Here is a 21070-nt window from a genome sequence, read left to right on the forward strand (position 1 = left end):
GGTTACTGTTTTAAAAAAACCTAAATAGGTATAGGTTGTCGGTCTCGTGGTGTAATGGTCAGCGCGTTTTTCCTAGCATACGAGAGGTCTCTGGTTCGATTCTCGGTATGGTTAATATTAATTTGAAATGGTGTTTTCACACCAGAATATTTCATAGTCCCTGGACTGGTACCTGAAGCGTAAGACATATCATCTTACCTTCATATAACAAGAAAAATGATCAAAATACGCTGCGATTGGTGTACTAATGCAGTGCCCTATGTACCACTACTCTCTTATGATAGAGAAAGTCTAAAAGAAGTTTCCGAGATATCTCTACATGAGAGAGTGCGTAAATTATCCTTGGCTCTACCCGACCGAGTTTCTCCAGGGTATGCTTGGCTACAAAAGTTTAGAGACCAGAAGGAATGTGTATTTGGCCACACATTTTTATCGATTGTTGCGCGGTATGATCGATAATTCTGAGATTATGATGAGCGTTGGTTTATATGTTCCTGATAATTACCTAAGACAGGGTCAGCGTAGATTGTTTTATATTCCGATATTCAGGACCGACCTGCCTATGGTTATGCCTGTTGGAAGGGCTACCGCTATGCTGAACAACATTGCTCTGGATATTGATCTGTTTCATGTATCCGAGGGGGTTTTCCGGAGCAAGATTCTCCTACTACTTTGACATGAGTCTCTTTCGTGTATTTTTTTTCTTCTTTATAATATGAACGTATTGAATGTTTGTAATGAATATGTTATATTTACAATTAATTTATTGAATTGAATTGAATTAGGTGCGAAAAGGGAATTATAATGATTATGATATAGGTATACCTATCTATCTCTACTTACCAGTCGCTCAGAAAATACATGTCAAATTTATTATATAAATCGATTCAAATGTCACGAGTTATTTTGCTAGATTTTATTTTGTATCTACCAACTAGAAATTGTGTATTTACTTATTGTTACTGGCTGAAAATTAATACCTTTTACACGCCTATACAATATTTATGATTGATTGGTGCTGTCAGTAGGTAGGTACGACATTTTTTTATTAGGGGCATTCCGTGTGTAGTGGGAAAACGACGTAAATTTTGAATTTCCATTTATCACGACTAATTTAATAATACGACATCCTGTAGCTCAATCACAAATAACTATCGACGTGCTTAAAATCATGCTAAGCATTTGAGCGATCACAATGAACAATAATAAACGTGCTTATGCTATCGCGGTCATAAGTCAACGCGTGTGTAATCTATTAGTCAACGCTCGTGTCGGTTTGTTTTTTGTTTTCCTCGTAAATAAATACAGTTCATTGGCGAAAAATCGACGTTTACTATAAAAAATAATACAATACCTATATATCGTTCGCAAAATAGTAAGAAGTATCTAATGAGATGGACCTTATATGCATTTTCAAAATACTTAACGCTTTAAGTGATGTCCTATCTCTGTTGCAATCAATTTCTTTTCATGTTCCCAACCGTGTCACCAGAAGTCAAAATCTGCTATTTATAAAATCTTCTAAGAGCAACTTTGGTTTTTATGCCCCAATGTCCAGAATGTATAGATTAGTCAATTCATCACACGAATTGGAATTTTTTGGGATAGATCTTCCGGCTTTTCGTAGATCTCTTCGTGACTGAACAGTGTGGGATGAAGTTGGATTGGCATGGTTTTGCTCAAAGTTTTACGTCTTTCGTTTTTTAAATATATTGTATACAATTATTGTTTTGCCCTTGTTTGTCTTTGCTAAATAGTTTTATGTTCTTTTTGTTCAGTTTCTTGCATTTATGTTTTTTCATGTAACTGTTGTAATTGGCTTAGGCCGTATATATAATAAATAAATACATACAAAAAAGTGAAAATTAAATTACATTTACAATGGCGACTGCTTTTCTTGACATTTGGCTTGCCAACCGCCGCCGCCGGTTAATTGCATGATCAATTATAAATAAATAAACAAAAATGGCAGTTTTGGAATATTTCCCATATTTACACCGGTGAAATTCAAACATGTGATTGCGCAGCAGGATTATACGTCGCGAAACGTAAATATTTTGACATTTAATACTAGGTGTTCACGGATGCATTGTGATCACGAATACGATATGGTGAGAAATTGTTAACACGTCGCTTATTAGCATGTCGATAGTTATTTGTGATACTGGGGTGCAATTATGAATATTCTCTATTTCTTAGGCCTTAGAGAGTGGTTATTTGAGGATATTTATTTTTTCCATGCGGCTTTTTGCTTCATATATGGCCAAACTAACGCTAAAACGTTAAATCAAACATGATGATTTTCATATTTAAATTTATTTCAACAGAGAGGGAAATTTTTTTTTGAGAAGGGAATATGGGCAGAATAGTAAAATGTTACACAGTGTGTAAAGTGGCCACTTAAACCAGCCAATGACAGGTCATAAGCCCTGTAAATGCCTAGACTTACATATTCCCTTCTCAAAAATGGTTTTCCTCTCTGTTGAAATAAATTTAAATATGAACTAGGGAGGAAATCCAGCCAGTCTGCAAGCATTTGGACATAATCAAACATTGATGATGATTTTCATTTAAAACATTATTGCGACCTTAAACATTAGGTATCCAAAACACTTAATTGTGTTAAATTGACCAAACTGCATAAGTTTTCATTCCGTTTTTAAAACAGTATTTATACCATTTGAGGTTTAATCATCAGTGTGGCTATTATATAAAGCAAAGATACATACAAAATACCCGAGAAAAACTGTTTTCTCGTGCCTCGAGAGCAGTTCAGAATAGCACCCCTGGACGTCCACAGCTGACTATTCGTCTGCAGTTTATATTAGAACTTAGGAACGAGAACCTGACATGGGAGGAAGCAAAGAGACGACAGCCGACAGAGATGCATGAAGGCTTTTGTGGATACCGTATGCTCCAACTAAGGAGCGGACATGGAATGATGATGATATCGACTGTTTGGCAATTTCTTGAAAGCGGTATAATAAAATTGTTATTTATCTAGTTTAATAATAATAATAATAATCATAGTTTATTAGCAAAATAACAATTACTTTATCTACTACATAAACACTTAGGTAAGAGATTTTTCTGGTTCATGTCTAGTCTGCCTAACTAGGTACAACCTGTTTTAAGGCAGACATTTGTATGCAAAAATAAACAATAACATTACTACCCACTAGTTAATTTACTAAACAGTTATACAATATTAATTTATACCATTTATTATTTAAGAATGTATTTTGAGTAAATTTTCCGATTTTTCTCGACCTAAACCCAGTAACTAAATTTAACAAATGTTTATAATTGAATCCGGGTCATGGTTTTACAATGTTCGGGTAACATATCAAATATTTTGGGGCTCAGAAACCTGAAATTTCTTTGCCCGAATTCAGAGTTTGTAATAGACCCCATGACCCATCCTCTAGTTTGACTTCTGGTAGTATGGAAGTGTTCCTTTTGGGATTTGATAGAATAATTTGCTTTCACAAACATTATTATTGTATAAACATATAATTGCCTTATATCTAAAATCACAAATTCCTCAAATAACTTGATGCTGGGGTACCTGAAGGTATTTTTAAAAATTATTTTAACAATTAATTTTTGAGAAGATTCGAAAGGTTTTAATTCTGATTTATTAGTGCCTCCCCATCCTATTATGCCATAAGTTATAATTGAGTTACATAAAATATAATATAGTTGTTTGAGTTTAATTAGAGATAAGATGTTACAGACTTGAAGATATGGAAAGTTTCCTAATTTTTTGTGTTATGTATTCTAAAGTTTGAAAAAGTATATTTAACCACTGTATGAATTTTAATGACATGGTTACAACTCACAGTTGCTCAAATTCTGGACACCAGTCATATTAGAATGCCTCGTATGTATGTACCTACTTATATTACGCATTTACTAAACATGCAGGCATATTAACATTTCTGCTTAGCGCTAACAAAATGTATTTTAATATATTATGTTTGATATATGTTTGATTGGTTAGCAACATAGCAACGTCTTTTTACATCAACGATGACGCATTTTACCTAATTACTTAGTACCTAGTTACTTCGTCAACACGATGTAAGCGGTAGGTACAAAGCATCGAATCCCTTCGAATCCGGCGGGCGTAAGTTGTGCGTGAAGTTAGTAGCAAGTTGCGAGCGACCAGTGAGGGGTGACGTGTGCGTAGTTCTGTAATTTAGTCGTTTTGGGTCGGGCGGGTAAACGTCAAATCTTTCTAGTTTGGACATAACATTTAATATTACATCAAAGTCTCAAGTGAGTAATTGTATTTTTGCAATTAATCATATTGTATGAACAAAAATTACTATCCCTGTTTTTATTAATTTACTGACCAACAATTAACTCAACTTCACCGGTTTACATGGAATGGAATGTGAAGTGTCAAGTGATGATCGCATAACTTGGGTCTCTTCATCCGGATGAAATAATATTGCGTATTCCATTTTATTACTGTATATTGGATTATAGAATGTTATAAAAAAGTGTAGCATCTTACTTGAAGCCAGATTATAATATATACAGGTCATTAAATCACCTCATGTATTTATAAACAAAACTTTGAGTAGGTAGGCGGTAGGTAATTCAAAATCATTTTTGCGCAGAATCTCAACGGATTCTATTTTCAAGTTAAACTAATTAACTTTAGAAAACATGTTTTTTCCCTATGGAAAAAGCCTATGCTTTTGCCTGTAAATTTATAATAAGTATAAAATATAAAAGCAGTATATTTTTTTATACCTATGCACTTCATAAGTTTAAAAAAATAATCATACAATTGAATTTTTCCTTTATTCAAAGTTAATGTTTATTGACTATTTTTTCTTGCAATTGTAGATTTATAGTTTGTGTAAGATATGTAAAACAATTTTAAAATACTCATTCAGTTTACCATCTTCACTATTAGGGAGGCTCTGAGCTTCTCTATTTTGAGAATTTGGATTGTTGAAATGTACGTACTTTGAAATATTACAGGTATTGAAAATGGCAGACTCTAAAATGAAGCTTACGTATTTCAACGTAAAAGGTTTAGCAGAGTCCATAAGATTCATATTTGCCTATGCAGATGTGGAGTTTGAAGATAATAGGATTACTAAAGCTGATTGGCCGACCTTAAAGGAATGTGAGTAATCTTTATATTAATTTCACTAAAAGATTGTAACAAGGAGCATAGAATATAGTGGGTCACATATTTTTAGACTTCCGTAGCTCTGAAGTTTATTGTTAAATTGTTGTCTCTGATAAAATCAAAAGAAGCATGTCTTGAAAGCAATGGTTCCAGTTTGCCATTTTATAGCTTATTTAATTATTATATATTCCTTGGTTTGAGATAATTTATCCACAGTGACCCCGAAGTAGGACACAGTGGATCAACCTTAAGGTTACAGCTGTCCACTGTTACCTATGTAAAATGTTTTAGTTTGAATTAAATTTATTGAAAGTACAAGGCTGAGAGAATGACAGAGTAAATATAATAAATTAGGACAATATAAGAATACAATAGTTTCAAATCCTGAGAACCTACGGCTCGTTGTATTGCTGTAAACTGTAGCTAACTTCATGATGGATTATCATGGAATGGCCGAATGGGCGACTATAAGTCGGTTCTTTTAATAGTGGTGTTTTATTAGAAAACTTCCTAATCGCTATTGAATTTATTATATAAGTACAGATTGGGAAAAAAATTTTTGGACCCTATAAAATTTTTCTACATACTTGTCATATTTGTTGCGCGGCACAAGCTTTTGTAATCCCTCTTCATAAAAAGGAACGCCTGCTTCGTTTGTCGTCGTGCACATTATCACTTCATTGAACCGTCTCACCCATCTCCTTACCGTTAAATCACTTATAATAAGTTCTCCGTACACACAAATCTGTCAATAAATGTGGACTAGCCTAATGTTTTTCGCATTGAGTAAACAGTTTTCAGGCCTTGTCTCACAAGCGGCGGGATTTTCAATTTTATTTGGCATTTCAAACAAGCACAAAGAAGCGTATGCAACACTCAGCTTACTTATAATGGCGTCAACTCCTTTTCAATAAATCAGGGAGTACAAAAAGAAGAATAAAAACCTTCTTTGTGGCACTCTGGGTTCATTCAATAAAATATGTTTTTAATTAATCTAATATAAATATATGACAATAAAACAAAAAAACAAATGCCCCATAAAACTTAACCTAATAATTAAAGATGAGCAAATCAAACAAACCGAAAATGTCAAGTACTTGGGTTTGAAAGTGGATGAAAAATTAGCGTGGACAAAACATATCAGAGCAGTTATAAAAAAACTAGGTCCAATTTTTGTAATAATGAGAAGAACAGATATCTTTGACAAAAGTACAAAATTAATGACATACAATGCTTTTATACTTCGACACTTTGTATATGGATTAATAATATGGTCGCAATCTAGTAAACAGATGCAAGAATCAATACAAAGAACAATGAATAAAGCACTTAAAGTAACATTTAATTTTAATTAATATACTTGAACCATAGATTTTTTTAGAATAACAAAAATGCTCAATCTAGAGGAATTGACCTACACAGAAAAAATATAAATGATATTTAAGATGAAAAAGAATAAAATAAAGACAAATATTAAATTAAATTTTAACTACAACATACATAAAATAAATACAAGAGTATCAAATAATTTAACTTGCGAACAACCTAGGACCAACTGAAAAAGAAACAGTTTTTTGTATACAGTAATCAATTTTTACAATTCACTTTCTAATGATCTAAAAATATACAAAACATGCACGTACTTAAAAAACACCTAAAAAAGAAGTTCTTACAGCTTGTGTGACGAGTGATATGTGATGTTATTTTATCGAATTTTTATTTAAACTATTGTGTTATTAAATCTAATATCCCCTCATACCAGCATTTTTGCTAATTGGGAATATTTCGTACAAATAAAATATGTAATATAATGTAATACGTAAAGTTTAAAAACCTTGTATTTTGTCATATATAAATAAATAAATAATAATAAATAAAATATACTGTACATACAATCAAAGAAAAGAACAAACAAAAATGTCTACTTTTTATTATTAAAAAACTTTTTTTTTTGAACTGACAATAACGAACTTGTTGCAGTAATCGTCTTATGTTAGCTGTTTTTTTCCACAGCCAGGGAGCCACATTTTGTTAGTTTTGAATATTCCTTTTTATTGAACTTGTTCGGGAGAAGAAAATGGCATTACTATCTCAAAAATTGAATAAATGCAACGAGCCTATTTTAGCCTTGTACTCTTCAAATAATGTCTACATGTGCTCATTAAAATTGCAAAAACTATTCTCACCATCTTAGAATGGGAGGCATATTCGTAAATACCTGACGCGTTATCCTTCCAGTTTTTTGGTATCCATCGGAAATTCGTCTCCCGTTTTATTTTGTAATGCCACAAAATCACCCCTGAGTAGCCCCTACTAACGTCACTCTACGTAAACATTTTTGCTGTAGTATCTCGACGTAAATGTCTTATAAATCAATGTATTTTATTTGGGTTACTATGCATCCGGTATCCCTATCCGACACGTCTGCTATTTATGAAGCCACTTCGGGTAGGTTTTGAAACAACCCGAACGGATGACGCGCCGAGTATTTACGAATATGCAAACGGGCTGAGTCTTGTTAGATAGAAACTGACCTGACCAGATGACACTATTTACATATTTATAATACATTTTTAAATGCTTTTGTATTGTACAGATTCCCCGGTAATTAATAAATTTATATAAGCAATAAATGGATATTTAATTTGAGAGTTAAACTTCATATTCTCATTTCCAGCCTACCCATTCCACAAGCTGCCCGTCCTGGAGGTGGATGGAAAGGTTCTCAACCAATCTGTAGCCATTGCCAGATACCTTGGCAAGAAGTTTAATTTGGTTACGGAAGACCCTTTTAAAGAAGCTCTTTTGGAAGCTCTCATAGACAACCTCAGGGATCTTCAAGGAAGTATGTTCACATTAATCCTCTGTTTTACTTAATTTTATTTTTTTACTATACGATTTGGTTATCTTGTAATTTAAAAATAATTATGGAATTTTAAAAACAGTTCAGTATGTTATGATAAACCAGAACTCCGCAAGAATGTTTTCAACTCTGTAACTATACTTTATTATAAAAATCTAAATATAAGAACATCAGGTGGAGATTAGTTTGTCTCTTGGTGTACTGGTAAGCATTCCACGCCTATGTCCTGGGTTCAATTCCCGGCAAGGTTGAAATAAAATATAAGCGTGATTTTCATTTCATAGTCCTTGGTCTGAATCTAAAGCATAAAACTGATAATTTTTCCTTATGTGAGAAATGATCTTAATACCCTTTAATTCGAGTACCAATGCCATCCCCTATGCAGCACTGGGTGGGGATAGAAAAATGATCAATGAGAAAGATAAAATGTATGGTTGTTATTATTTATTTTAACTTTTCAACACTGAAAAGATGCCTGATCTATTAAAAATGTTAAATGAATTTTTTTTTGTGAAAGAATTGTGGAAAATTTACCGTGGTTTATTTAGCATTGTTTGCTTATTTTCAGAATTCCGTGATCTAATGCAATTGAAGACACCAGAAGCCAAAAAAGATTGTGATGAAGCTCTTGAATTCTTCTTGAATAGAATTGAGCCTGTAGCTGCTGAAGGATATTTGTATGGATCCACAGTAAGTCATATCAAATTTTCAAATACATATATAAACAATAAAAAAGCCATTTTCCTAAATACTATAATGAGACATGTCTCTATCTTGGCATACAATACTAAATTCCTTCTATCTACAACTAAGTAATCAAATTATGGAATTCATTATTCTATCTTAAAATAAAACCATACAGGAGTAAAAAATAAATGTTAAAGAATTAGTATTGTGGTATAACTTTGTTTATTTTAATTCAAGACTGGTTGAATAGTGGAAATCCACTGAACCACTAAAAACAAAAGTTAGGTGATGTTTGATCAGAACTGTGGAAACTTTTTTAAACTGTACTTTTATGTAAATATAATAAAGTAGCTAATTTTCTTATTTTATTTGTCTCTAACTTTGTGTGAATGTTCTTTAGCCAACCTGGGTTGACGTTTACTTTGCCGGATTTTACGATACTGTGGAATCATTCATCGGAGAATTTCTTAAACCATTCCCAAATCTGAATGCTCTTGTGGAGAAGGTAAAGAGTAAAGACAGCGTCAAGAACTACCTGGACAAGAGACCAGAAACAGTAATGCCAGGAAACTAAATGCACAACATTTCGTTCAATATAAGCCCTTATAAAATAACTCACACAACGTGTCACAAATCAAATTGAACAAGTTAAGCTTTAAACTTACTTTTGAAATGAAAATAACATTTCTTAATATATTTTTTTATTATGCAGCATTTATTTACATATTTTTTTAATATGATTTTATTAAATTGTTAATATTTTATAAAAGTATTATTTCAACTGTCATTGTATTCTTTACACTTATACTTTTTTATAAGGTTTGAATGTTATGTCACTTAAAATTCAATTTTGCAGTGTGTAATTTCTACTTTAGGCTTTATTTAAATTGCACTCTTAATGGGTTGCTTAATGTTGTATAATTTTTTTAAAACACATTTTCTATCATGCGCACCTCAAAAATTTGGTTTGAAACAAATATACTTACGATTTTATTGTTTTTTTTTTAAATATTTTAGTTTATATTTTTTGTTAAAATAGATTGTTAGTCTATATAAAACAATTTGTCTTATTTAAATCCTTTTATTCCTAATAAATTCAGCAAATTATTAAATGTTCTAAAATCTGGAAGCATCCCAATACACCTGGAGAAAAAGTGTTTGACACATGTGTACGCCTCATGGTAAAATGAGCATCAAAAGTAGGACAATTTAAGATGTTGGTGTACAGTCGTGTGACTTCGATTCATCTGCTTAGTCAATTCTGTGGTGGTTTGAAGGGGATCTTCATGAATAATATGGTTTAAGCGGTCCTTATCGATGTCCACTGGTCGTCCGGAACGCTCCATGTCTTTCAGGTCAAAATTACCATCTTTGAAACACAAAAACTACCAATGAGCTGTCTTTACATTCATAGCATCTTTGCCGTACACTGCGTAAATATCGCAAGCAGCTTTGGCAGCATTGTTCCTCAATTGAACGCAAACAGAAGGTGTTGAAAATGCTCACTTTCCTCTACTCGACAATCCGTTTTGAAGGCTTTTATTCAAATAAAAAAACGTATTGAACGTAGAAGCAAACACAATACCTTGTATATTAAAAAAAAATAATTCAAATAACGTATAACCCATAGAATGAGGAACTTCAGCCCTATGGGAAATTGGATACAGAAAATGTTTTCTTGCGCGCGGTAAAAATTAGAGCATTAAATTGTCAAGTAAAATTTCTTAAAAATGTATGAAAAAAATTTTTAAAAAAATGCACTACTTTGAATGACGTCACTGGTTCATATGAACCATCCAATGATATGAGAACTTTGAAGGATATCCGGTTTGGTCACCGTAAATGAACCAATCGGAAGAACTGTCATAGAACAACCTCTGACGTCACACGCGGAGTTATTTCAGAAATACAAAACCTTAAAAAATGATAGCGTTGATAATATGATATATAAAAATAAAAAAATAAAACTTTTTGGCTTAGTAAAATATTCTATTAACAAATAAAAAAAGACGCTGGACTTCCTCATTAAGAATAGTCCAGAAAGAGCGTAGAATCATATTTGAATACATCGGACTGTGTCCAATAATTCCCCCACTATACCTTGCTTTTGCCACGCGCTTTCGTGATGCCGCCGGGTAATGTTGCACGATGGGAAAAAATATAATTATAACACAAATGTAAGGTAAACAAAGCAATCTGTTAATTTCTCTAAAATTTAATTTTGCACGTGGAAATATTGATTGATACAACAAAAGAGATAAGTAAAGGGTCATTTAATAAGAGTAATTGAATTAATGAACTTTAAACTTAAATATAAAACAAAGTTTATTTGACGTAAAATGGATATTTTTATATCATGTTAAATAATATTTGATGTTTTAAAGATAATGTCACCCAAATGTCCACGATAGAGTTGATTAATCCGAGATCCAATTTTCATTAGTTCTCTCATTAGGTGAGCAAAATAGGGTAAAAAAATTTACTACCTTGGCAACACTAACGAAATGTTTGACGACACATAGAAAAATATTTTAATTTTTAAGTAATACATTTGTTACATACACATTCATTTGCTAATTGCACATGAAATGTGATTGCATCCTGTTTCTTTAAGATCCTAGCAGTATTTCTACACTTTAAAAGGACACAACACGGCATAGTTGAATTCAAATCAGGAGTAGCATACTGAGCGACGTCTACAAAGAAACTAATGGGTCCAAACGTAAACCTACTCATTTATGAGTAGTTTCGTCGCCTTCTGTTTGATGTGCGCATGCAGTTTATGGACTATTCTTAATTCTACGGTATAACCTTTACCGTTTTACTTTTGTAATTTGGAAAAAACGGACACAGCTTATGTTAACAACCAATATTATATGTATTTTATTGTTTCACACTTTATAAAAAAATATTCGAGTATTTTAAATTTCATGTTCATTTGTCTCAAAAAGAATTAAGGTAAACATTTATTTTTAATGTTTTCCTTTCAGCTTACTGCTTCATCTTGTAATATTGTGTTGTTTTATATGTGTACATAATATGATTTTATTTAAATGGTTGTGGCATTTAAAATGCCTTTACCAATTCTTAATATTCAATTGATTAATGAATTTTGATAATATTTTCTTATTTGCCGATGTAATAATTTCATAATTTATTATAAAAATCATAGTGTTGTGTATGTCAGGCTATTTTGGTTTTGTGTACAGTTTGGTTGCTATGGAAATCAAATTTAGATGTATTGAAATATTCCCCCTGCGTACTAATGGTGTTTTGATTGCTATTGGAAAATAATATTTGACAGCTTGTTATATACAAACAATATATAGATACATGCCCATTTAAACATAATATATAAATGGGATGTATTAGACTTATATTTGTTTACTTTTTCTTGAAGTATCTGAAATAATGATGTATTTTTTAGTTTATATAAGGACTATATTTTCTATGTTGTGATTAAATAAAACAAATAATTAAATCAATTCCCCACTGTACCTTGGACCCATAGAATTAAGAATATTCTTAATTCTATGCTTGGACTTTTCGGTCTGTTGTGTATTTTTGTGGTCTATTGATTAATGCGTTTGAACCATAAGATAATAAGATTTCCTGGTTCTTTGTTGATTAGAACATAAGATTTCTGGTTCTTTGTTGATTACCTTCATGTGACAAATTATAATATTTTTTTGACAATTATCAAGATGCTCTTCTATTGATGTACCAGTCAAAAACGGTTTCTAAGTATTTTTAATGCATTCTTAAATACTAAAACAACAATTTTCTAACATAAAAAGACCAATTTAGTTTTCGTAAATTATCCAAGAGATGTAAACATTAAATGTTATAAAAAATTAAATAAACTCAAGTGATGATCAAAAATCCCCAAATTAGCCACTCTCTTAAGCAGTAGAGAAGTTTTAGAATACCGCCTCTTGTTAAAAATAACTCATTTATCTCTTATATGAGAATGCATTTAATGTTAATAATAATGCGCCAAGCTATAGAGGCGCCAAAACGTAGGAAAACCATTACGTGACTATTGGGTATTAAGTTAGCTACAGTTCGCAGCAAAACAATGGGCCGTACTCGAGAATTGCCAAATGGATATTTATTTGCATTATAATTACTTTTAAATATGTACCTGTGTATTTATCATTGCAGGGTTACGCCAATCTATTTTTCTATAATTCGTCTATATTTATTTCATAAAACTAAAAATATATGTTTGTGTTTATTTATTTATTCATTTTATTCACAATATACTTTTGTTACATTTATTAAGACATAAATCCCACCTCATAAAACAAATTTTATTTGACATGAAACAAATATTTTTATATCCTGTTAAATAATATTTTATGTTTTGAAGATAATGTCGATCAAATGTCCACCACGGCGTTATTCAATCCGAGGTTCAATTTTCATTTTTTTACTTATTATATGAGCAAAGTAAGGTAAAAAAATTTACTACCCTGGCAACACTAACGAAATTTCCATTTCGTTTCTTCGACAATCTGACAGATGGAAAAATAATTCAATTTTTAAGTAATGCATTTGTGACATACACATTTATTTGATAATTACACATGAAATGTGATTGCATCCTGTTTCTTTAAGATCCTAGCAGTATTTCTACACTTTAAAAGGACACAACACGGCATGGTTAAATTCGAATCAGAAGTTGCATACTGAGCGACGTCCTCAAAGAATCTAGTGGGTCAAAACGTAAACCTACTCATTTATGAGTAGTTTAGTCTCCTTCTGTTTGATGTGCGTATCCGGTTTCTGGACTATTCTTAATTCTATGGTAACAGGTGTATAAAGTAAACCAGTCAATAAAAAAATATAATATGAAGTTTGAAAATCGCTTACCATCTTTGTGGGAAGACCATTCGTCCTTGGACAACCTGATGTCTTCAAACTCGACTCCGGCGAAAGCGAAAATGTACCTTATAGGCTCTGAAAGTCCCTTGACGTTGAAGTATTTCAGCTTATAGTTGGGCATGATGGTTTTTTGTGAGTACCGTAGCGAACAAATTTCTAGGTATAACTAAATGTTACATGCGGCACCAATCTTTAACATGCAAAGATTAGATATCGGATATTATATAACTATAACTTTTTATCTGTAATATTTAGAAAAGGTGCGTCAAAAATTAATCATGAAAACCCTACAAAAATAATAATTAATAAGCAAGTCTGATCGCCACATTGCATGTGTTATGTGCCGATATGGTGTAGCACACAGAGAATAAATATTCGAATTCCAACAGATCAATTGAGAAGACACGAAGTTGGATATTAATTTATTTATTTAAAAGACATTACAAGAACCATTTTACTGTTACACTTGAAAAATACCGTGTACCTACATTAAAACTAAGTATTACGTCAGAGCGACGTAGTAACTACAAGAGATTACATTTCTAATTCCTCCTAAAAAGACTGCGTATGGATTTATATAATACAAGTTTTGGTCTTTTGGAGGGGTAAGTTTGTTACAAAAAATAGATACATTTTTTATTCCCACGCTATATCCTGAGATTTACGCAAAATAATATTTCACACGCGTTGAAACATATGGTTTTCAAGAGCATACGATAAACGACCCTTTTCAATAAAAATATATGATTTTTGCATTCCGTAAGATGTTAATATTGGTCTCAAGGGCTTTACCAGATGGTTAAGTGCCAAATGCATCATAAATCTGGGTATATTTCATTCTGTGGAGAACGCAATTTCTACCACCAGCTTACTAAATACAATTCGTACTATGTAGGTAGGTACATAACACATGTAACGGAAATAGCCAGTGCCTCAATAATAAACGCTATCTTCATCGGTATATATCGAGACGGTATACTTAACTTCTGTACTATCTGTGCCTACTTGTCATATCGACATCATATGATCGAAACAAACCAATAAATAACCGCAACAATTTAGTCCGCTGTCCTTACGTCATTAACATTTAAAATAGTTCTCATTTATATTTTAAATAGGCTTCTGTGATAAAAAGTGTTCACTTCAAAGCAATTATAAACTGTAATGAGTCTTAATTCAAACCAAAAATGCTCGCTTGAACATGATTTTTATATAGCTTTTGACAATTACCAAGACACTATGCTTAACTATCGTCTGTATTTATCTACCGAGCGATTACAAAGCCGGCTCCTTTAACGTCTCGATACGTACTCTCCGGAAGCTAGTAAAACAGACGGAAAAATATAATAACTAATTATTTTTTTATAGTGGCTACTTCCTTACGCCTAGATACTATTATATGTTAATAAGGCAGAATCTAGCGACATATTTTTTGCATCTAGCCACTCGTTTTGGAAACTTATGCCAGAATTTAATTCGACTTTAAATTAATTTATTTCTCTCTCATATTTTAAATAGGCTTTTAAGAAAAAAAGTGCCAACCTCAAAATGACTTAAAATTTAAGTAAAAACGTAATTAAAGGAAAAATTGCTCGGTGGAAATTTTTTTTTGTCTCTTTCAATGCTTAGATAAACGTACCGAGGGGTTCTAGACCCGTTGATACAAACCGATGTACTTACATCAAAACTTGATGGTGGAGGATCGGTAGCGTATCTTAGTAATCGGTCAGGAGAGTATTATCTTCAACTATGACGTCATACTGAAGCGATGTCATTTTAGTGCGTAGATATATGTACCGTGACGTACGCTTCCCCTTGTTTCATATCAATGTACCTACCCAAAACTCGAAAGTGGGGGGCCGGTAGTGTATCTTCGTAATCGCTAGAGAGAATTAATCTTCAACTATACCGTCAGGATGAAGGTATAACGTCTTTATTTCCCTATCATAATCGATGCCCAAACGCTGTAATTTGATGTTTTTTAAAACAATTTTTTTGATAATTATTAGTAGCATAAAAATATTTTTTAATTTGTAATTTTGAATTCCCGCAAAAACGGTCATTCCATTATCCACGCCCCTAATACATCACGATTCATATTTATTTGTTCCTGGGCGTTGAAATTTGTTTAGAACATTATCACGAATATTGACATCACAACAACCATGGCCAAACACGTCGCGTTTTTCTAGCAATTTATTTTTATTAAATTAATTTTTTACATTTATCTATGTTAACATTTCTTCACAATATCTTTATTGATTTTCAAAATACAATGAATTACTCTAAATCCATTTCATATATTTTATTGGTATTCGTAGTATGTGATATTTCCCTGTTAGGTGCGGATACAAAAATGGTAAGTAAAATATTTTTTTTATTCATATAACTACCGATATATTTTTTTTTCATAAATTGGTTATGGTTATTTTACTACCTAAAAATTGGAGTACGTACTTTTCTGATACAAACAAGATTATTTTAACCGTGACACCCTTTTTAATTACAAATAAAAGATTTTTTTTCCAATCGCTGAATCAGTATTATTTTTTTTTCTAGACAACTACCGTATTTATCTGCTTGTTTTTTCGAGTATCTTAACTAAACAATTTTAAATGATAAGATAAGAAAAGCGTAGTTTTATTGATTACATAGATAACAAAAATCCACATATTGAAATCAGAAATAATTCATTACCGTTAAAGTAGGTGACAATATTATGTGATTTATTTCACATTTTTTTACAATGCAAGGAGGTTATTTGTTCTAGCATGGAATTTCCTGTGTTTAAACATGTTTTTTTTTCACTTACATGTGTTTTTTCATTGGATGATGCCAAAAAAATTCAAATAAATACAAATAATAATAAAAATTGAAATCGAATTATAAATTAGGTACAACATATTAAAAACTTATAAAAAAACGATAGCTTGCCCACCACGTACCGCATACCGCATCTGTAGCTCAATTACAAATAACTATCGACGTGCTTAAAAACATGCTAAGCGTTTGAGCAATCACAATGAACAATAATGAACATGCTTAAGTTATCGCAGTCATAATATAAGTCAACGCGTGTGTAATCTCTAAGTCAACGCTCGTGTTGGTTTGTTTTTTGTTTTACTCATAAATAAATACAGTTCACAGGCAAAAAATCGGCGTTTATTATGAAAAAAAATACAATACATTGCATTTGCAAAATAGTAAAGAGTATCTAATACAAAAAAGTGAAAATTAAATTATAATTATTTTGGTGACTGCTTTTCTTGAAATTTGGCTTGCCAACCGCCTGCTAAATGAAATAAATAGCATGATAAATAATAAATAAATGAAAATAGCTGTTTTGAAGTATTTTCCATATTTACACCGGTGAAATTCAAATATGTGATTGCGCAGCAGGATTATACGTCGCGAAACGTAAATATTTTGACATTCAATATTAGGTGTTAACGGATGTTGCATTGTGATCGCGAATACGATAAACAACCATGGTGAGAAATTGTTATCACGTTGCTTATTCGCACGTCGATAGTTATTTGTGATTGAGCTACAGGTATAAGCCAAGAAGATTTTAAGCATTGACGGATTGAGGGCAAAAAATAATTGTAGGTGGATTTTTTATTTATTTATAACTGAAAGTATAACTGATGAAACATTACGTCAAAAAAGCAATTCACGCATTTAATTCTCAAAAATTCACACTAATTCCCTGTAGGGGTAGGCAGAGAGGATATAACGCCACATCACTCAGTCTATGCATACAGACATCGCTTCCTCTACATTCATACATCTTCTCATGCACGCACGCCGATTATTCCTACTCTTAACATGTCCATCTTCAAGTATTTGATGGACTTGACCGTGCCATGTCTTTTTCGGTCTTCCTCGTTTTCTGCATCCATCCACATTCGCATCGAAGATCCTTTATTACGTAAAATATAAAAAAACAAAAAAGTAAAAAAGAAATATAACATCTCTAAATAAAAGATAACAATTAACATGAGAAAATGTTATGTTCTAAATAAAAATATTCCAAACTAAATATAACAAATAGTCGGCCTCGTGGTGGAATGGTCAGCGCCTTTGTCCACCATGTAAGAGGTCTCGGGTTCGATTCCCGAAATGGTTTATATAAAATATTTATTTAAAAGGGTGTTTTCACACTAGAATATTTCATAGTCCCTTGACTGGTACCTGAAGCGTAGAACTGATCACCTTACCTTCATGTATGATCAAGATATGATGATCATGAAAGTTGAGAATAATTTAAGATAAAAATAAAGTGATTAGTATTCAACTAGTTGAATTCAACATGTTTGACGGTACCTAGGTACCGTCAAACATGACAATTTTGCCCAGCCATGACAATTTGGTCCACTGCCGAAATCCTTAACAAAATCATGTATTATTGTAAGAAATGTTACTGGTATCATTAGAATTACATTTGGTAAGTATATTTTGATAGTTCCATGGTAAAACTAATACCCGTATGCAGAGACAAAACTTAAGGTGAGGAAAGAACATTCTAATCTCATATGCAGGAAATAACCCGAAGGTGAAGACAATAGAATGTACTTTCCTCACCTTAAGTTTTGTCTCTGCGTACGGGTATGAGAGACGTAAGTTAATAAAGATAACCGGTAAACTTCAAAAAATGATACCATCTTCATTATTCTACTATTAACGTTTTACTCGCCAACATTGGAGGGTTGAATTTTTAACTAACATTTAAAGAGGACAACGTCTGTCGGGTCCGCTAGTTATTTATAACGTACCAATATTTTAAAACTATGAAAAGGGAGTCCAACATACATCAATAATTATTAGCAAATTCAGTATCAGAAATAATTCAGTCAGATGATTCTATTCACAACAATAAAGGTTTTAGCTCTTTGACTTCACTAAAATCAAAAATGGAATAATTGAATAAATATGGATGTTCAAAGATAGGCAAAATGGTTCATGTTACATAGTGTGTAAAGTGGCCACTTAAACCAGCCAATGACAGGTCATAAGCCCTGTAAATGCATAGACTTTCATATTCACTTTCTTAAGATATTCTCCATCCCTGTTGTAATTTGTTAATTGTTTAGTTTTGTAAATATTTATTCTGAAGGTTAGAACAATAAATTATTATACATTGAAAAAAAACACAAAATTGGTAAATATCGGCGCTGTGTAAACTATCACTGGTGGACCTAAGTTATATTTTATTTTTTCTCTGCGTATGAAATCTCTTTTTTTTAATTATGCAGGAATCACGCCAAAATAATAAATAATTTTTTTCTTTAATCGGCTTTTCTGTAAAGCTGCTATATGACGCTTAGGAACTTTTCCTTTTTCCCTTCGGCTTCGATGTTAACTTTCCAGGGCACCCAATAAATGTCGTTTAAACGTGATAATTACAGGCGTAACTTTTTTAATATCATAAAATACGCACGAAGCTTACTAAATCATGGAATCTCTTATTCAAATAAATGTATTTAATAACGGCCAATTAGCTTTTTTAATCAGAGCCCCTATTCTGTAACTCCTTAGATTTAGATTTATTTATTAATGACAAAATACATTGTTTTTAACTTTTCATTTATCATTACATATTTTATTTTAACGTAGTTATGCAAAAAGCACTCGCCAGTCCACAACTTTGACAAAATGAGTTATTGATGTTATCAGGTGTCGTGAGGTTAATTCTATGTTCTGCTAAAAACAGCTATACAGCTTTTATACAAAAAAAAAACTATTTTAATAATCTTCTGAAAATGGTTTCGATCACAAAAACGCCATTTCTCAATTTGCAGAAAACAACCACAGCACTAGAAAAATCTTACGGTACTTAAATAATCATTACAACTAGTCAAATACATAATTAGATTATTGGTTGCAGTATAAAAAATGACTAATGTATTTATTGTTTATCATTTGTTAAAGTCAAACATATTCAAACAGTTGTGTAGATTTGATTATTCACTCTTTTCACAAAAGTGCTGTTATCTCAGTTTCACTTTTCTATGACTGACTGCTTTCTGCATAACTACGTTTATTTGTACGAAGTATTCCCAATCAGCAAAACTGCTGGTATGAGGGGATATAACTAACTAACTAACTAACCATCACGCCATTTCCCCAGAGGGGTAGGCAGAGAGGATAGAACGCCACACCACTCTGTCCTGGCACACTTCCTTTGCTTCCTTCACATTCATACATCTTCTCATGCACGCACGTCGATTATTCCGACTTTTCACATGACCACTTTCAAGAATTTGTTGTACTTGATCATGCCATGTCTTTCTCGGCCTTCCTCGACTTCTACAACCAGACACATTCGCATCATAAATCTTTTTAGCCGTTCTTTCATCATTCATTCGCTCCACATGACCGAACCATCGCAAAAGACCTTTCTTAATTTTGTCGATAATGCTTAACTCAGCCTTGCATTCTGCTCTAATTTCGACATATAATATACGAATATATTATATATTATATAATATATAATATATTCGGGATATAATATATTATTTATTTATTTACTTAAGTTAGTTAACATTACATTGTATATTAACTAATATATTTACAATTATAACAAATACTTATTAAATATTTCTTACATAACTACATTATTACAATAAACATAACATTTTTTTTTTTAAATCCGTAAGTTTTCTTTCATTCTTCATACTTTCAGGCATCTCATCATACAGTTTTAACCCTTTATACATTAAGCTATTTTGTGATTTTGTTTTTTTCTTAAGTGGTAGTCTTATCCTATTTCTATTTCTTGTCCTATATTTATGTACATTTCTATTTAATATAATTTCACTTATAAAATACTTTGGCATGAGATTATTAAACACTTTATATATAAATACAAATACATTATACAATAGTCTTTTCTTTATTCCTATCCAGTTCAATTGTTTTCTCATTTTTTCAACACTATTATATTATGACACAATGGTTTTATTAAAAAGTCGATAAAATAACATCACATATCATTCGTCACACGGGGTGTAAGAACTGTTTTCTTTAGGTGTTTTTTTTGTTTCATATATTTTATATGTCATTAGAAAGTGAATTGTAGAAATTTATTGCTGTATACACTGTATACAGCAAATTTCTGTTGGTCCTAGGTTGTTCGCAAGTTAAATTATTTGACGCTCTTGTATTTATTTTATGTATTTATTATATAAATAAAAGACGAGTAATCCACAAATTTGGAATATCCAGTGATCGGTTTCATCGCTTTCGCGACATCTTCGAGACTGGTATCTTTGATATTCCAAATTTGTGGATCACTCGTCTTTTATTTGTATAATAAATTACAATGAACTTACATTAAGAATTTTCACTTACAAACATAAATGTTTTATTTTATGTATGTTGTAGTTAAAATTTAATTTAATTTTAGTCTTTATTTTATTATTCTTCATTTTAAATATCATCTTTACCTAAATTGAGTATTTTTGTTATTCTTTATAAAT

The 21070-nt window shown here is 31.5% G+C and overlaps 2 protein-coding genes across 3 annotated transcripts in view; one reads left to right on the top strand and one right to left on the bottom strand.

Annotated features, from left to right (window-relative positions):
- Nucleotides 1–14137, bottom strand: part of LOC148277942 (glutathione S-transferase-like) — a 33446-nt gene extending 19309 nt beyond the window's left edge. The window contains exon 1 of the mRNA XM_088232141.1: nt 13578–14137. Coding sequence (XP_088088267.1) covers nt 13578–13710 — 133 coding nt within the window. The 5' untranslated portion in view covers nt 13711–14137. The remainder of the gene's footprint in view (nt 1–13577) is intronic.
- On the top strand, nt 4138–9760 carry LOC148277944 (glutathione S-transferase-like). Of its 2 annotated transcripts, none has more exons than XM_088232139.1 (5): nt 4138–4281; nt 4999–5146; nt 7830–7997; nt 8584–8705; nt 9103–9760. In XM_088232139.1, the coding sequence occupies exons 2-5, from the start codon at nt 5008–5010 to the stop codon at nt 9274–9276; spliced, it is 603 nt and encodes a 200-aa protein (XP_088088265.1). In that variant the 5' UTR covers nt 4138–4281; nt 4999–5007; the 3' UTR covers nt 9277–9760. The 2 variants fall into 2 exon arrangements, with proteins under 2 accessions (XP_088088265.1, XP_088088266.1); XM_088232140.1 differs by lacking the exon at nt 4138–4281 and adding an exon at nt 4715–4873.
- Nucleotides 14138–21070: the final 6933 nt, after the last annotated feature.

Source organism: Micrasema longulum, unplaced genomic scaffold, assembly GCF_059751315.1.
Source record: "Micrasema longulum isolate JH-2025_06_02 unplaced genomic scaffold, ASM5975131v1 h1tg000952l, whole genome shotgun sequence".
NCBI classification, from domain to species: domain Eukaryota; kingdom Metazoa; phylum Arthropoda; class Insecta; order Trichoptera; family Brachycentridae; genus Micrasema; species Micrasema longulum.

What these genes read in the sequence shown, in the direction of transcription:
- LOC148277944 (XM_088232139.1), top strand. Translation starts at nt 5,008, where the DNA reads ATGGCAGACTCTAAAATGAAGCTTACGTATTTCAACGTAAAAGGTTTA. An exon ending in TTGGCCGACCTTAAAGGAAT is followed by an intron (nt 5,147 to 7,829) that starts GTGAGTAATCTT and finishes TCTCATTTCCAG; the next exon opens with CCTACCCATTCCACAAGCTG. An exon ending in CCTCAGGGATCTTCAAGGAA is followed by an intron (nt 7,998 to 8,583) that starts GTATGTTCACAT and finishes GCTTATTTTCAG; the next exon opens with AATTCCGTGATCTAATGCAA.